This window comes from Coturnix japonica, chromosome 3 (assembly GCF_054131305.1).
Source record: "Coturnix japonica strain WE chromosome 3, WE-NBRP24, whole genome shotgun sequence".
In the NCBI taxonomy this organism is placed as follows: Eukaryota; Metazoa; Chordata; class Aves; order Galliformes; family Phasianidae; genus Coturnix; species Coturnix japonica.
The window spans coordinates 86,958,074-86,975,343 of NC_140665.1; the positions used below are offsets into that span (position 1 = coordinate 86,958,074).

General features: G+C 37.8%; 1 protein-coding gene across 5 annotated transcripts; it reads left to right on the top strand.

Moving 5' to 3' along the window:
- The first annotated feature begins 75 nt into the window (after positions 1 to 75).
- ACP1 (acid phosphatase 1) lies at positions 76 to 17,183 on the top strand. 5 transcript variants are annotated; one of them, XM_085542145.1, is made up of 6 exons: positions 76 to 306; positions 9,009 to 9,082; positions 9,193 to 9,306; positions 13,331 to 13,392; positions 14,994 to 15,099; positions 15,910 to 17,183. In XM_085542145.1, the coding sequence occupies exons 1-6, from the start codon at positions 93 to 95 to the stop codon at positions 15,985 to 15,987; spliced, it is 648 nt and encodes a 215-aa protein (XP_085398271.1). In that variant the 5' UTR covers positions 76 to 92; the 3' UTR covers positions 15,988 to 17,183. The 5 variants fall into 5 exon arrangements, with proteins under 5 accessions (XP_085398271.1, XP_085398272.1, XP_085398273.1 ...); XM_085542146.1 differs by lacking the exon at positions 9,193 to 9,306 and adding an exon at positions 9,362 to 9,475; XM_085542147.1 differs by having other exon boundaries at positions 76 to 135; positions 9,193 to 9,475.
- The last annotated feature ends 87 nt before the right edge of the window (positions 17,184 to 17,270 follow it).

The window sequence follows — 17,270 nt, forward strand, 5'->3', positions numbered from 1 at the left end:
AAACAGGCAAAACCCGTGGTCGCCTATAGCCGTAAAGCCAGGCGGCGCGGCTGCGCATTAGGCCCGCGTCGCGCTATCGTGGCTGAGCGAAGATGGCGGCGGGGGAAGCAAAGTCCGTGCTCTTCGTGTGCCTGGGTGAGCAGCACCAGGGGCAGCAGGAGCCCGGTGGGGTGGCCCCGGGGAGCAGGCAGAGAGCGGGGTATGCCGTCCCTGTGCCGCCCGGCCGTGGCTCTGCAGCGGTCGCTGAACCTGGCTGGGAGCGGGTGCCATCCGCCCCTTGCCACGGGCACGCCGCTGCCTCTGTAGGTAGGGACCATCGGTAGGGAATAAGGGGTGAAACGCGGTGTCGGTAAGTGTGAAGTTGGTGTGGAAATTGAGCTGTGTGAGTGCTCAGTGCTGCGAGCAGATCGGGGAAGAAGAGCAGCCCGGGGTTGTGCGGTGCGGGCCTGACCGGCATCTGGAGAGCTGCCCACATGGAGAACTGAAGGCAGCACGCTTTTAAAGTGAATAAATACACGTGCTTTTAAGTTGTGGATTACACCTCATGAGAAGTTAGGAAAACGGAAGCGTTTTCACTTAGAAATCAGGATTAGAAAGAGTTTGGTTGGTTTCCAGGTTTTAATATCTGTAGGGAACTTACACCCAGGAGGGGAGTAAACTCTTCGAAAGGGCTGACAACAGCAGGACATGGGAAAATGGTTTTAAGTTAAAAGAGGGAAGATTTAGGTTGGATGTTAGGGGGAAGTTCTTCACTAGGAGAGTGGTTAGGCCCTGGAACAGGCTGCCCAGGGAGGTTGTGGATGACCCGTCCTTGGAGGTGTTCAAGACCAGGTTGGACGGGGCCCTGGGCAACCTGATCTAGTAAATGTGTATGTTTGGTGGCCCTGCCAGGTAGGGGGGTTGGAACTGCATGATCCTTCCAACCCGGGTCATTCTGTGATTCTGTGGTTATTTCTGCTCCCCCACAGCCAGCCGATTGCTAACCTGACTGTATGGCTGTGCTCCGTTTGGTGTATTCACAAAGCTTCTACTCCCTGGTGGGGATGACAAGCTGCATGCCTCACTGATCTCATGCAGTTTTAACCTTGTCTGTTTGCTGGTTGTTTTAGTCTGACGTGGTGAGAGGTGATCCCTGTTAGTCCTTGGCGTTTTGATAGTCTTGCTACAAAACCACTGGTTGATAGGACGTTTTTGTCTTGTAATAGGAAGGCAATGGTGTTCATCATGTATCTGTGTATGAATCTTTACATCCACGATGGTGATTTGCACTGTATCAAGTTCCTCCAGCTGAGGATTACTAGTGAAAGGTAGTTTAGGTGTGGATTGAACTGTGGTATTGAATTTGAAGTAAGGATCAACAAATCACAAAGGACTGATATTTCTGATGCTGATTTTTTTAAAATACATATATTTGAAATTTCTTCTTCCATCTCCCAGCTTATTAAAAGAAAAAAAACCTAATGGTATGTGGCACATGATGTAAGAGCTACTAAACATGAAAAGCACTTCCTTTTTCTGGTCAAGTATATGTCTGAAGGTAATTTGTACCTTCTTCCACTGTTTGTTTGCTTAATATTTTTTAATTATTATTGAAAACTGATATATCTTAATATATTTTTTTCCCTTCCAACTTTTGATTGGAATAACCTGCTGTTGTTGCTGAAAAGAGTACTATGAAATAGATATCTGGGATTGCGTTTACCTGTACTGTTCTTTGCTTTTTAATGAAGCGTTTTAATTCAGGTGTTCTCCCACGTTCAGGGAGATCTGATCCCCAAAACATTGAGCCTTCATGAAGAAACACATTTTCCTTCTCCATTATTTTTAAAGAAGCCGATTGCTGAAGTATCTGTTTACCGTGTTGGTTGTTTTTTTTTCTTTGTGGTGATATAAGTAGTTATTCATTACATGCTAAAATATAATCTACTTAATGTAGATAATTAGATGAATGATAAGAGTCCCTTATCACTAAGAAATAAGCCGAACATCCAGGAGTGTGTTGAATTACATTATATGAAGAGACACCAGGAAATATTATTTATTCATTTAAAGCAAGAAATGATTCAAATTGGAGTTGAACCAGAAATCACTTTTCTGTTTTTACACTTATGCAACTCACCTAATTAATGCTCGAGCTCTAGAAATGAACTCAGGATGATGCCTTGTTATGTAAGTAAGCCTCTTTCATGTCTTGCCTGCTGTAATGTAAAAAGCTGTATGGGCATCTTAAACGAGGAACTGGCTTACTGATCTCCATGTGGGGAAGAACAGTTGCTGTGTAAACAGCTAAGCAAAGCAATTTTGGCAGTGTCCTCAAGAAGTTATGCTTGCTGTGAATCACTGAGTGTGAATGTTGCCATCAGAGATTGCATAAAATCTTTTCTAAAATGACAGTAAATTTATTGGCTATGAGAAAACTATGCTATAGTTGGAGAGATTTAAGCTTTCTGGTTCAGTTTTCACAACCCACAGTATTTGCTTTTAAATGTGGCCAAAAGGAAAGCAGTAGCTTTGGTAAGACATTGAAGTGTTCATCATAAACAGCTGCTGTAATGGGGGTTCTGACAATAACAGGGGCAAGCTGACAACAAGAACTAAAGATATTTTTGGAGAAAAAGAGAATGGGAAGTTTTAAGCTTGATGAGAAAGGCATAATGACCCTGTAGGTGATAACTGAGAATAATTAATCTTGCTACTGGTAAAGGTGTTTAAAATGTGGACACTCAATTAGTTACCTGATGGCCTGATGACCACGAATCCAGGCAGGTGTTATCATTATTGAACTTGGTTAAACTGCCTAAACCATTTTTGTCTATGGGCTTTGAGACCTAACTCTCCTATAAACATCTTTTGGATATCCTAAGCTAAAATTGAGTTCTACTTAGACTGGTACAGCTGTATGCTGGTATTCAAATTCTGACAGGAATTCTACTGTGTTTTGATAGTGAGGGGAGTATGTGGAAGTTAGCAGGCATGTAATGAGGCCATTAGTTAAAATGGAGACTACTGATAATGGCCAAAGTAGGAGACCTCTGCAAGTTATTACCTGAATGATGCCATTCACAGTGGCTGGAATTTTGAAAACTTGAGTTGAAAGAATGGAGAAAGGGCTCCCTCAAGATTTCATGGATGTCTGTCTACAGCAGCATTAGAAAGCCTTATCTGAGTATGGCAAGGTAAATGACTGTGCACCCTAGCAGTGAGCAGAAACCGATGTGGAAGGTAGAAGGAAGGAGCCCTGACTAAATGATGTGACAGTAACTGCCTTTGAGATGCCTACTGCATGGGAAAAGGACTTGATTTTAGGATGGGAAACTGCTGTCTCCAATAAGTGAACTGGGGGATGGCTGCTGAATTCACTTATGAAGCCTCATGGAAAGGGATGAGAGAGACTTGCTAATTACTTTCCCCCTTGGTCCTCTCATATCCCCAGTTAATTTTTCTAGTAGGCAGGGATTATCAAGTATTAGCATTTAGGATTGATGTCGTTAACTGCAACAGCATAGTTGCTCATAAAAAACAGATCTGAGTTACAGATGTATTTGTGAATTCTGAACCTCAATTGACTGCTCAGGTTAAGTGTTGGTTGCTTGGAGATGAAACCGCAACCGACACCATTATGATATTAGGAGCCTTGCTGAGAAACATCCTGGGGCTTGTGTGGTTAGAATGGGAGAAAAGCAGCAGATATTTGATCTCTCCACAGCGTCTGTGCGACTTCTCCAAACTGCACCTAAATTGCTCTCCTCTAAGATAGTGAATGTACAGCCATACCTCCTTCCTCTGAGAGCACAAGGAGGAGTTGCCTCAGTGACATCAGAATTAAGGGAAAAGGAAGTAATTGTACCAGTGTACACTGCCTACAGTTCACTGGTATGGCTGGTCCCTAAGTGTAATGGGAAATAGTGACTGGCCATTGATTAATGGTGGCTGGATGCTAATACAGGCCCCTTAGCTGCCATGGTACTTAGCATGGCCGAGCTGGTTGTAACCATACATGAGCAAGCTCATCAGCCTCTAGCAACCATTGGTATGAAAGACATGGTTTTTTTGTTCTCCTTATGGGAAGCAGATAGAGAGCATCTTGCCTTCACCTGGGAAGGCAATTTACATCTCCTTCAGGGGTATTGCCATTTGTGAACCATTGCTCAGTATGCATTATCACAAAAACTTGCACAAATAACTCACAAAAGTGGGAAGATTGTATTGCCAGTCATTTTTAGAAGACTTTCTACGGTGTTAAAATCAGTTAGTTCAGAACTATCCCAGGCTCAGGCAGTCTGGCAGGCACCAGGAGATAATACTATCAAGAGTCTGAAATTGTGGTTTAGCTATTTGCCTAAACCCAAGTCCATTCAGTTGGATAACAGAAGCATCTTTACTGCTACAGTGGTTCAAAAGCAGGGCCAGGATGAAGGGATCCAGTGGATTTTCTGTACTCCATGCTATCCCCAGCCATACACAACGGTATTGTTGAATGTACCAGTGGCTTCCTGAGGTCCCTTGAGCCTAGGTGGGTACAACAGGTGATCAACACAGTAACAAAGGTGAACAGCCTTTGTGGGGTTAATGGCTGTCTGTGACTTGCTGCGTTCTGCCTTAATGCCCCATTCCTGCTTCTTGGGAAAGGAAGACAGGATACTGTGAAGTCATTCCACACAACCATGTGCCCTTCTAGAATGTTTAGTTATATGTTTCGTCATAACAGCAGTCCTAGAGATGCTCAGGAATGGATTAAAGGGGTCTGTGTTCCTGGCTGTTATACATGAAGACAAAGGGTCAGTCTACAGCTAGAGGCATTCTTTGTACCAAGTGGAGTTATCAAATGGCACCAGAATGTTCCAGAGAATGTCACTTGGCAGGCTCATGCACCGAGGAATTGGACTGAATGCACATCTGGAGAGCTTAATTTACAGGTTCAACAAGCATCAAAGGTGACTTTGCAAAACCAGTTAGCCTTAGACATGTTATTATTAAAGGAGCACGGGGTATGTGGAATGTTGAATGTAACAGACAGGGAATGTTGTATCACCATGTGCCACTGCTGCCATAGCGGAGGCCTGTCAGAAAATGAAGGAGATCACCACGCAGACAGGTGAGCTGTTCCAGGTCATTCAGCCAGAAGTCTGACTTGATGGACTTAGCCCCAGACTGTGGGTGGTGTTGCTGCTGAAATCTTTTGGACTCATGGGGAGAGAAAGATGTCTCATAAATACCAGTCTTACAATGCATGGATTTTTGGTTCTAATGGTGGGCCTTGCAGTCATTCCCAGAACACTGCACAGCTTAGTCAGACATAATCGTGAGCATTGCCGAGTAACTGATTGATAGAGATCTCCCATGAAAGCTGACTATGGTTCTTGACTGTTATTTCACCTTAATCCATCCTGAGGGGTTTTGCTGTTCTTAGTCACTCTCCTCTCCCCATAGATGGAACGTGACAGGGTAGCTGCATATTTACATATCCAATTGAATGTGAAGTGTCTTCAGGTAGACTTGAGCACAAAAAAAATGCTGGGAACTGTGAAATTCATACAGGAATTTGAATATCTAATGGCATAGAGTAGTTCAGTTTTAGATACTTGCTGATAAGTTAATGAATGATTCAAATTACAGTAGGAAGCAGTATTATAGTGACTTATGTGAACTGACCATGCAGGGAGTGTGTTTTTAAATGTGAGAGAGTGAAAGCTAGTAAAACTTTCTCCTTTGTTATTCCCTCTTCTGTTTCCAACAGAAGAGAGGAGCATCTGTTGTCATTTGGGAAGATAAAGGGTGTGAAAGAGTTAGAGATCTGAATAAGGAACAATGAAAATACAAAACAGATTGAAAGTGTGAGAGGATGACAAGATCAGCAATATGTAGAGATGAGCTGTGGACCTGAGCCTGAAAGGCAATCAAGTTGTCTTTCATGTTGAGATAACTGACACTTAGGTTTCTGTTCAGGAGTAAATCAAATATAAATGCATGGTTTGGATTAAGAACTCAGATACCCAACATTGGCTTTGATAACCATCAGTACAACTCTTCTTTCTAGACAGTGATTGAGAAAGCATGACTCTATAAAGTTGTTCAACAAAAGGTTCCGATACTGATTATGTAATTGTAGTTAGTTATCTAATTAATTAATTAGGACTAGTAATGTTATGTCAATTATTATTAATGAAGTATTGTTATAATGAAGCTTACCGTTCAGAGTTGTGTAGTATTGTTCACACAGAGAATAATGTACAAGAAGTGAATGATCTCAACAGTTGGTGTAGTGGAGACAGAATTCAAGTTTAGAAAGAAGACATAAAGGTAGTCTGTTTGAAGGAAGAGGTATAAGAGGGGCAAATTAGAAGTATAGATTGCAATCATAAACTTAATACTGAGGTTATTTTCAGAAGAGCTGTGTAAATATTTTAGAACTTTTTTTATGTGTGTGTGAAATTTTTTCCTGGAATATATTCTTTGGTTTTATTTCTGAGAATTCAGGAATTCAGAATTCAAATTTATTGAATTTGAGTTGGCTTAACTGGGATGATTAGGTAAAGTTAAATTCATTTCATTAGGAAACCAGAAGCTTGTTTAGTTTAGTGTAACTGTGCTTGACAGGGGTTCTGTATCTGTTGAAGAAAATGATGTTTTTTAAGCTACTGAGTGATTGTAACCAAGATCAGATGAGCATTGGCTTCCATGAAAAAATACTAAGTGGGAATTTCTGGCTACTTGCAGGAAATGAGTTTCTGGAGTATCCTTTAAGATAGACGATGCTTTTAAAAGAGAGCCTGATGTGTTTATAAGAAAAGTGATGCTGTATATGCCTGTGATATCAGAGAACTGGGCTCACTGGCTTTGGAGGTTCTTTACTGTCTTACGATGTATATTACCATGTTCTATTTATTTCCCATTAAAATGATACTGTTTAATTCATTCAATTAAAGAAGTCATAATAAAGAACTTACTATGTTCTTTAACAATTTTTGTAACAAATATGAATATCTTATGAATAAAAATCTTTTTCCTCTTTTATTTATTCTTCTAAGACCTAATTTTTACTTTCTTTGAGTAAACTTGTTTCAAGTAAAGGAAATTGAATGTTTTTCCCTGGGAAAAGATCTGCTGCCATCAAAATTCATTTTATGATTCAGCACAGTTGTTTTCCCAGTGGTTACCCAGTTGCTTTTGCCCATTGAGTGATTTGATCTCTGAAATTTGTACCTAAGTGGCTTGTTTCCCACTTGTTTTTTTCAGTAGTTGGCATGATTGACAGCAACTTATTAAATGCTCAGACCATAGCAGCTTCTTCCTCTTCAGTGGTGAAATATCCACCTTGATATTTTGCTAAGTACTTGATCTGTGAATGTCTTGCTGCCAGCAATGTACTTCTATTTGTGGGCATTTCATTATTGTTTGAAATTTGGAAAGAATTTTATTTGTAGCATGAATGGTGATCTTTATTATTTTTTTTTTTTTGTTTTTTAAATATGCGGAATTGACTTATACCATTTGTGGTATGTTATGCTTACCTACTCAAAAATCAGAAGTGAATAAAGTCATACATTCTGTTTGATGGAAAGTGGGGGTTTGTATGGTTTATTCTGCATGTAGGTAACGTGCCAGCTATAAATGTCTCATTTCTCACACTAAAGGAGAATAGATACAGGATGAAAAGATGCTGACAGTTTGAATAACAGTTGAGTAGATTTATGTATTTGCTGTTGAGATATGGTTTTGTTGTTTTTTGGTGTTTTTTCCCATAGAGAATATGTTTTTATGTGCAGGACCAGAAGATCTACCTTAAGTGCTTGACCTAGTTATATACAGGTTTAGCTGTGGAGCAGAAATACTACAGACCTATTATTTCTAGTTTTTAATTGGGCACTATTTCATTGTCGTAATAGATCTTGCTGAAAATAAGGTCAGATCAAGTGGCGAGCGCAATCTGAGGCCGTTTGAAGGCAAAACTCATTATGTATTTATGCAGTGAACAACCTTGACTGTTGGCTGATGACAGCACTTCAGCTTTGCTGTCAGTTACTTTTCATTACTAATCCTCCATATTTTGGGCCAAAAAACCCACAAACATCTGAAGTAATTAATTTCTTGAGTGTTTGTAAACATGGGGATCTTATTAATGTTTGTAAATTGAAGTGTGGGACACAAAGAGACATGGCCAACCTCTTTTCAGTGGTCTGTGGGGACAGAACAGGGGGAAATGGCCATAAACTGGAGCATAGAGAGTTCCACACCAATATGCAAAGGAACTTCTTCACAGTGAGGGTGATGGAGCACTGAAATGGGCTGCCCAGGGGGGTTGTGGAGTCCCCTTCTTTGGAGTCATTCAAAACCTACATGTACAGACTTCTACAGGGGGGCCTGCTTTGGCAGCAGGTTTGGACTCGATTTCTGGAGGTCCCTTCCAACCCCTACAGTTCTGTGATTCAGAGCCTATGTAATTGAGCTCTCCTTTGAGGCTGGGGAGTGGGTGTGCTGTTTGAAGGTACTCGTGATAAGGGTTGAGTTTGACATAGAGTGACCTCCCTTCAGCAATCAGAAGTACTGATGCACGTTGTTCAGCCTTTTCTCTAAGTTCTGTAGTAATGGCATTTGTGTTTTGGAATCGTCCCGAAGTTTTCTGTTAATAGGTGGGTAATAATGTAAATACTTGAGGCAAATATTCAGAGTCAATAGCAAAGCATTAGTTGAAATTTACTAGCATGTAGGAAGATTATTTGCTGCCATTTAACATTTGTAATTTATCTTTTCTGATCAGAGAGACTTTGTACGGGAGGAGTTGCTTTCCTACTTACTTTAGCAAATTGTACCTTCTCATTTAATAATATGTATTTTGGGACAGAGATGGATATTGTTTTCAATTCTGCAGAATCTTCTGGGTTGCAGTGAGCAATCCACGTTCTATCCAAATAAATAAAAGTCTGAGCTGTGCTGACAAGTCTATGCAATTGTATTTTGTTCTTTTTTGAACTGAAATTGTTGTTAACTTTGATCTCCTGTTTCTATAGGAAACATATGCCGCTCTCCAATAGCGGAGGCAGTTTTTAGAAAACTTGTAACTGATGAAAAACTTGAAAATAAGGTAAGCTGTTTATTTCTTTCCTGCCTATGAAACAACAGTATTCTATCTAGTTAGTACAAACCTAAGAAGTGAGAAAGGAAACATAAAAACATAAATTTGTTTTTCTGTAGTGGAGGATAGACAGTGCAGCGACATCTGCCTATGAAATAGGAAACCCTCCTGACTATCGAGGACAGACTTGCATGAAGAAGCATGGCATTACCATGAATCATATTGCCAGGCAGGTACTGTACTTTAATTTTCTTTAAATATGTGTATGTATTTGTTTTGTTCTTACAGTGGATGACAGACAGTGCTGCTGTTTCAGACTGGAACGTGGGGCGCTCCCCAGATACAAGGGCTTTAAGCTGTCTAAGAAATCATGGCATTGAGACAGCACATAAAGCACGACAGGTAGAAGAGAGTGTATTTTCTTTCTTGTTCATCCCCATGTTTTGTTTAGCCCTACCGTTATATTCACAAAAGTAATTTGACTAGTGCATAGCTAAGCATCAAATAATAAGTGCTATATGCAGTTTTTCCAAAGGACTCTAAAAATGCCTAACTCTTCCAGTTGAGGTTAGTTAATTTATTAAGTTTGATTGGAAGTATAACTGGGAAGCACTGGAACACTTCTGTTAAAATTCCTCCCTTCAGGTGTTTAGTATTTGGGGCATTGTTCGAAACATTTGTTCAATAGTCTTTTTAAATGGATTTAATGTAGTAATCTGTGATGCTTTATTTTGCAAGGAGTTACATTTTTATTTAGCAGGTCCAAAAAGATGTAGAATATCTGTTTACCATTAATAAAAGATTCTATTCTTGAATTAAAATCTGTAGAGTCCCAAATTGGGACTAAGGCACTCAGACCCAAAATTAATAAATAATACTGTTGGCGATATCTCCAGTGATAAACATACCCTTGAAACATTCTGAAGTCAGAGACAAGTTTCTTAGTGAAATACTCTACCTTACCAAAGCTCATCTCAGTTTTCACTTAGCAAAAACCAAAAAAGCGTATTTCCATTATGATTCTGGAGGGATCAGAAATAAACGTGGCTGCATGTATGTAAATCATTCAGGTGCTAAAATAAATGCGCATAACTTAGTTCAGTTAACTGCTCTCTGGACGTGGGATATTCCTTTAGGGCCTGACCTTTGGTTAGTTTGAGATTATGCGACTGGTTGTTTTCCTGATGAAAAGATCAAATAATTTTGTCATTGTCTTTTGTTTCTGATCCCTGAAGAATTTTACCAGACTTTGTAAGGTTTTGAAAATGAACAAAGTGAATACTGCACGTTCTTTAACTTTTTAAAAGTAAATTCCCTCAATTAGTCCATTGCTTTCTGCTGACCTTTCCTGATGCTAATCTCTATTACATAACAATGCAAACAGGAATGAGCACAGTCCAGCTCCAGATATTTAAGGCTTTATTATTAAAGAAATTACTAGGAAAAGTCTGTTGTTGTGATCTTCTGGTGGTTCTGCCTTTGCTATTTATTAGTGCTTACAAATAGCATTATTTATCATTATGCAAGCTAAATGGTACTCAGGCTAATCACTGTTTCAGTCACTGTAGCATAACTTGTTTGTTTTCTTAAAAGATGAGCCTTGGAAACTTGAGAATTGAATACTTAAGCAAAGCATCTGATCATTTGCCTTGAAGCAACTCTATATGCCCTTCTTTGGCAGAGAGAATGAAAGCACCTTAGTGAAGATAATTGATAATACGTATATCTGGCTAATGAAAACATTTCTGAAGTAGGAGAGTCTAAAATGTTAAAATGCATAGGGAGAGGGAATTAAAAAGAATGAGACAATAAATTGAAAGAATAACAGGATGAAAACAAAATCATCCAAGCACAAGCAACTTGATTTTATTTTAAGTGAAAGAAGTTCTTAAACTGCATGTCAAATGGTCTCTGCTGATACTGCAAACTACGTGGACCTGACATGGTCTCATAGTACATCCAGAGTGGGACTAAGCAGTATGACTTTGCAGAGCGATTGGGCTAGTACAAGCAGAAGTGTATTTGTTCTCTGGTGGGAACAAACTCAAGAATAGAGGTTCTGTATGATTTCGTAGCTTTAGAGCAGATTGAGAAAGATTTAATCAGGGAGCTGCAGAAATAGAAAGGAGGGATTTTTCTTTTGTTGTCTCATAAATACTGTCATAAGATGATGACCTCATTGAGTTATCTCCTTCATTCCTCTGGAAAACTCATAGCCTGTGGAAAGCAATTCCTGTGCATAATTATGATAATCAAGGATTTTATCTTCTTCTATACTAAACTCACATATGTGCTACAAGAATTTAAATTCAGAAGATTGAATGTTAATTCGGATGCATCCTACAATCATATACAGTGACTGTTCAAGTGAATTTTAAATGGAAGGGTAAATATATGCATTAAAATACATAGAAATATGTCCGGCTAAAAATGTTTGCTAATGTCTTACTTTTAGATAGCTTGCTGTAGGTTTATGCACCCATTGAAATTCTCTAAGCCTTCATGCACAGAACAGAAATGCATTAATCAGTTTAACTTCTGTTCATGCTGAGGCCAAAATTGATTTCAGTATGACTCATATCGAGCGTTTGTCTTAAATGTGAAATTGAGATTAGAGGAAAGTTGCATTAAACATTGTTTCACAACAGGATAAATTTGAGGACTGCTACATCTCTGGTTTAGATAGAGTAAAGGAGATTACTACCCTGCTGTAAGTGAAGGCAAATGCTTAACAGGAATCGTAATGATGATGTGTTTCCCTATTGATAGTCTTTAATAATGGTTGTATACTTTTTAATGTAAAATTCTTCTGTATAGCTGACTGCTTGAGCTCTTCATCACTCCTCAGAATGCACAGTAATTTTTATATCCTTTAGATTCTTCTCCTGAAATAGTAGTTTTCTTAGTCTGATATCTACTCGAGCACAATCTAAGCAGTAATCCTGTGTTCAGGGGTGCATTTGGATTTGTGTTGATGCTGGTTCGTATGGTAATAACTGTCACTTTGTCAAAGCACAGAGAGGTCGTGGGAAGTGTAGCAGGTGTGGGTTTTTTTTGTTTCCACTTTGATTTTTAAGTTTTCCCTGTCTGCACAATAAGGAAATCTATGCCTACTTATTTTCACAGGGGCCAATGTTGGCTCTGTGGAGCAAGCAGAAGAAGCTTGTAGAGGATCTGGTAGAGTTGCCAGGAAAACAGAGCTATTTCCACTGTAAAAATATTTTTGTAGGTCAAAGGCACTGCATGAATACAGCAAATATTTTTACAGTAAAAATAAACAAGTCTGCATTAGTTTTCATCATTAACTCTTTATTTTCAAAAGTTTCCCCCTCTTGCACCCCCCCACCCCAAGTGAAATGCTTCCTTTATGATCTTAATCTAGTGATAATTCCTGTAGGTTTTTTGTTACTTCCTGTGGTTTTTTTCTGCTGTATATTTTTTTTGGAGGTTAGAACTCTGGTTTCCAGGGCGATGCACCTGTTCTCTTACTCCTTTTTCTAGGAGATCATTCCTAAAGACACCTGTTAGACAAAACAGAAGAAACCTTTCAAATTTAATCATAGAATCCCTTAAGTTGGAAGGGACCTTAAAGATCATCTAGTTCCACCAATTTTATCTTTCATAAATAATGTGAACTCACTATAAATTTTTGATTTATTCTTTCTGATTATCAAAGAATCATAGAATGGCTTAGGTTGGAAGGGACCTCATGGATCATGAATCTCCAAGCCGCCCCAACCTCAAGCAGTTTAATAACAGACCAGGTTGCCCAGGGCCCCATCTAACCTGACCTTGAACACCTCTAGGGATGGGGCATCCACAGCTTCTCTGGGCAGTCTTTGCCACCTCCTCATCGCTCCCACTGAAGAACTTCCCCTGATACCCAACCTAAATCTTCATTCCTGCAACTTAACCATTTCCCCTTGTCCTGCCATTATCTACACTTTCAAAGAGTTTCATTATGGAAGTATTAATAATAAAAAAAGCTAACTTTTACATGGGGAACTTTGTAGAAGTGGATAAATAATTATGGCAAAGTATATTTAAAATCCCCTAAATAGTTGTAAGAGTTGATGAAGATAAGCAGTTTTTTTTTTCTTTCCACCTGTTTTTTTTTTTTTTAAAGAAATTAGAACTAGAAAACATGAAAACAATCCCCTCGCTTCACTTATTTTTTTTTTCTTCTTTTTCCCTCTTTTTTTTTTCCTTTGTAATCAAGCAATGATTGTTGGCTAAAGTACATGTTTTTAATTCTAGGTTACTAAAGATGATTTCCAGACCTTTGATTATATACTTTGTATGGATGAAAGCAATCTAAGGTAATGGATGAAAAAATTCTGAACAAGTTCATGTAGATTGCACTAGTGCTAGCTTGTGAGTCACTTTGAAGACAGAAGTCACATTTTATTGCTGAGCTTGTCTTGGTATTTTTGTTTGTGTGTGTATATGTGTAAATGATAGAAGGATTTTGCACTTCTTATATGTTTAATGAGTTAGAATTCCGTGTTTTATTTGTATACTATGTGCTACTCTGAATTAAAGGAAGCTTTGTATGTGTTATACAGGTGTGACTGATGCCTGTATAGTTATAAATAAGGAAATACTGCCTTAAGATCAAACTGTTTTTCTGATCATGTAGGATCTGAAATATTCATTGAAAACTTTGAAAGAATTAAATGTGTTGCTTCCCACACCTCTTTTTTAGAAACAGAAATTATTTTAGTCATTAGCTGGGGAAAGTTTGTTGTTTGCTTCTGCTTCCTATGTTTTTAATTGTGTGTCTATGAGATGGTTTGAGCTTAAGAAAGACTTGTTGAAATAACCGCGTAGTATGATAGTATGGATATCTTTAGAAAAATCTCTGAATATTATGTAAATATGATCGAGGGTTAGCTTTAAGAACTCAGAAATGCCAGAATGTTTTTAAAGACAGTAACATGTAGCATAACACGTTTTTATTTATTTACTGTTATTATTAACATATAACTACTTTCAGACCAGCACCTCTTATCTGAAGCAACTATCATTTGTTGAATGTGCCTTCAAATCTGTGCCTTCAAAGGCCCTACTTAACAACTATTTGAAAGAATACTCTGCTACTTATGACCAATTGCAAACCACTATAAGCTTTTTACGCATTGGACAAGTTAAATTCTGATTTGGTATGGGAAGATCTAATATTATAAAATACGGAATATGTTCCATTGTGTAACGAGCATTTAATCTGAAGGTAGTGAAAGGTGCATTTTGACTGCATTTGGGATAATAGAGGCCACCTGCAAGTTGACAAGGAAAATACTGTTTCAGAACCAGTGTGCTTTACCAGAGGGAGGTGAGGTAGAAGATGATTGCTAAAATATTGCAATATGTCAAAATCAAGGCAGATCTTAAGAATCTACTATTCACTGCAACAAGAAGCACTTCATATGAGATAGAGGCGTAATTGAGAGGTCTTGCAACATGCCCATTTAAACACTGTTTTGTAGCTCATGAGCACATAATTCTGAATAAAAAAGTAGGTAGTTGTTATTTTTGTTTAATCCAAGTTAAAGATGGCCATTGAAAATAGTGAATGATCTGGGGATGAAGGTAAACTCACTATCGCAAAGTTCTGTTAAGCCTTAAGTCAAGTGTCTGTTCTGGTTTTTTTACTAGTCAGCAGTAAGTTTACGTATGCCATTGATATTCAATTGAAAAACAAAGCAGGTAACAACAAACAAGAGAAGGAGCAGCACAGAGTCCACCGAATTGACTGAGTTCAGAAACTTACTGTTTTTCTGTGTTCTCTAGAAACTATCATGAGCATCTAATACTGATGTTAAAAAATTCTGAAGAGAAATTGATGTGAGTTTGCTTTGTTCTGTTGTTGTTTGTTGGTATTTTTTTAATCTTCTTATTTTTCTTTTTTCTTTTTCTTAAGAGATCTGAAAAGGAAAAGCAACCAGGTTAAAGACTGCAAGGCCAAAATTGAACTGCTTGGGTCATATGATCCACAGAAACAACTTATTATTGAAGATCCATACTATGTAAGAAATTATTTTGGTAGCTTGATTAAAAGCTGTGTATGTGTAGTATATAATCTTGCCAGATTCCACAGTAATGGTATAACTTATGAGATGTATATATGTATATCCTGTGTCTGTCTGATGATATATAATATAAACTATTGGAATAGGAAATGAAAACAAGTCTTTATTCATTCTATCTATTATTGTTTAAGTAATCTGAGTTGATAATACACCTATATTTCGGCTGTTCAGTGAAGCCCTCTGTAGTCAGTTTCCATGCAAAAAGAATGTAGTAGCAAAAATAGAGACAAAGACAAGGAAATGGCCAAAGATAAAAAAATCAGCTAAGAGCAACCAGTTAAATTAAGATTCTTCAGTTTAGGAAAGAGAAGTGGATGAGGATGTCGTGGGGTTCTATAAGATGTTAATATCATGGGGAAGTATCAGGAATTGCTATACATTACATAAGAAATAGAGAGCATCAAATAGATTATAGGGGTGGATTCAAAACAGAATATTTGTTTCCACACAGTGCTTTGTTAAACAGTGAAACAACATGACAAAATAGTGTGGAAAACTCCCCCCCTTGTAAACTGAATGAAGAAAACCAACACCAAATAACAAAACTAATGATGAATCAAAGTTCACCCAGGACTGCTGAGTACAAAATCTGCTACTTCAAATTGGGGAGGAAATGTGCAAAAACTGTCGCCATGTCTTTGTACTATTTTTGTTGTTTTATTTGCCATTATTGACAGTAGAAAACACATTTGCAAAATGAGCCATTATTACTATTCTTACCTTCTTTTTCCTCTTTTTTTTTTCTAGGGGAGTGAAAAGGACTTTGAAACTGTTTACGAGCAGTGTGTTAGATGCTGTAAAGCGTTTTTGGAGAAGCCTCATTAATGTTTAATAATTCTGTTTCTAATAGCAAATAATTAGCTTCTCCTGAAATATGTAAGCTTTCCTTGATTGATGTATTTAAATTGTAAAATTGTGCTTCCTTAGAAGATTCAGAACTTTTTCAGTTTTTTAATGTAGTTTTTGTCATCTCATTGGAAAAACAGATGTTGTAGATCAACCATTTTCTCACGTATCAATGTAATAATAAAGTACTTGTTGAGAATAAATTTAATCTGTAAACTCTTATAGTGCTTTCTCAGAAGCACTTAAAAAAAAGTCTTGCTTCTTTATGCGCTATACAGAGTTAACTGAAGTTGTGCTGTTAGTTGAAGCCAAGCTGCCAAGGCTGTATGTGAAATAACAGTTCACGTGTTTTAATGTAGGCTTGTCATCCCAGTATCATTAGACAACTTTCAGAATGAAACTTTTTCATACTGAGTCTGGTGAACTAAGGAATCTGCCTTCCTAACAGTGCCTTCCTGGCATTGTTCTTAGCCCTGTTTCAGAGTTCAAGAAAGCAGAACCTGTTATCAGGTTTCTGTGAAAATTGTTTGTTATTTAGGTTTAAATCTTCATTTAGCAAAGAGGAAAACATTTTGTGCTGATAGATTTTTATACTCGCTAAAATGAAGTCAGTTCAGAGGTAGTCATCGATGATGGTCACTAAGACTTCTCTGGTTCATCTTCCTTTGGTCTTGGTGCCAATTTGTAGCACACTGATATACATACAAGTAATATAGCACTTGCTTTCACATTAGAACAGTTTAAAAGTGTAAATGTGAAGTGTATATTTTATATCTAGAAGTAAAATATTCAAATACACGCTGTAATCATAGTTCCTATATGAGCGGCAGATGATATTTTTATATTTACTTAGGAGAATGGATAGCATGTCAAAAATGTTCTTTAAGAATATAGTTCAGTTCGAAGACAGTCTACATGTAATATAATTTTAAGCTATATGAAGGTCAGTAAGTAAGAAGTTTTGCTCTTGCACAAAAAGAAATAGAATGTATTATGAAAATCTGTTCTGATTTGTCTGAACATCACCCTCAGTTTCTGCCTTAGGCAGAAAGGTGACTGTGAAATGTAATTAGATCGATAATGTAACTGATACCATCTTTTCTTATTCTGAATAATAGTAATGTTGATATGAACAAGGAATACCACATGATCTGTAAAATTTGCTTTTTTATTTACCTGTGTTGCATTTATTCTTCTATTTGTCTCCCAAACCAATAGGAGCAGCCTCTTTATGTCATCTGCTTTCCTTCTGGGAGAGAGAT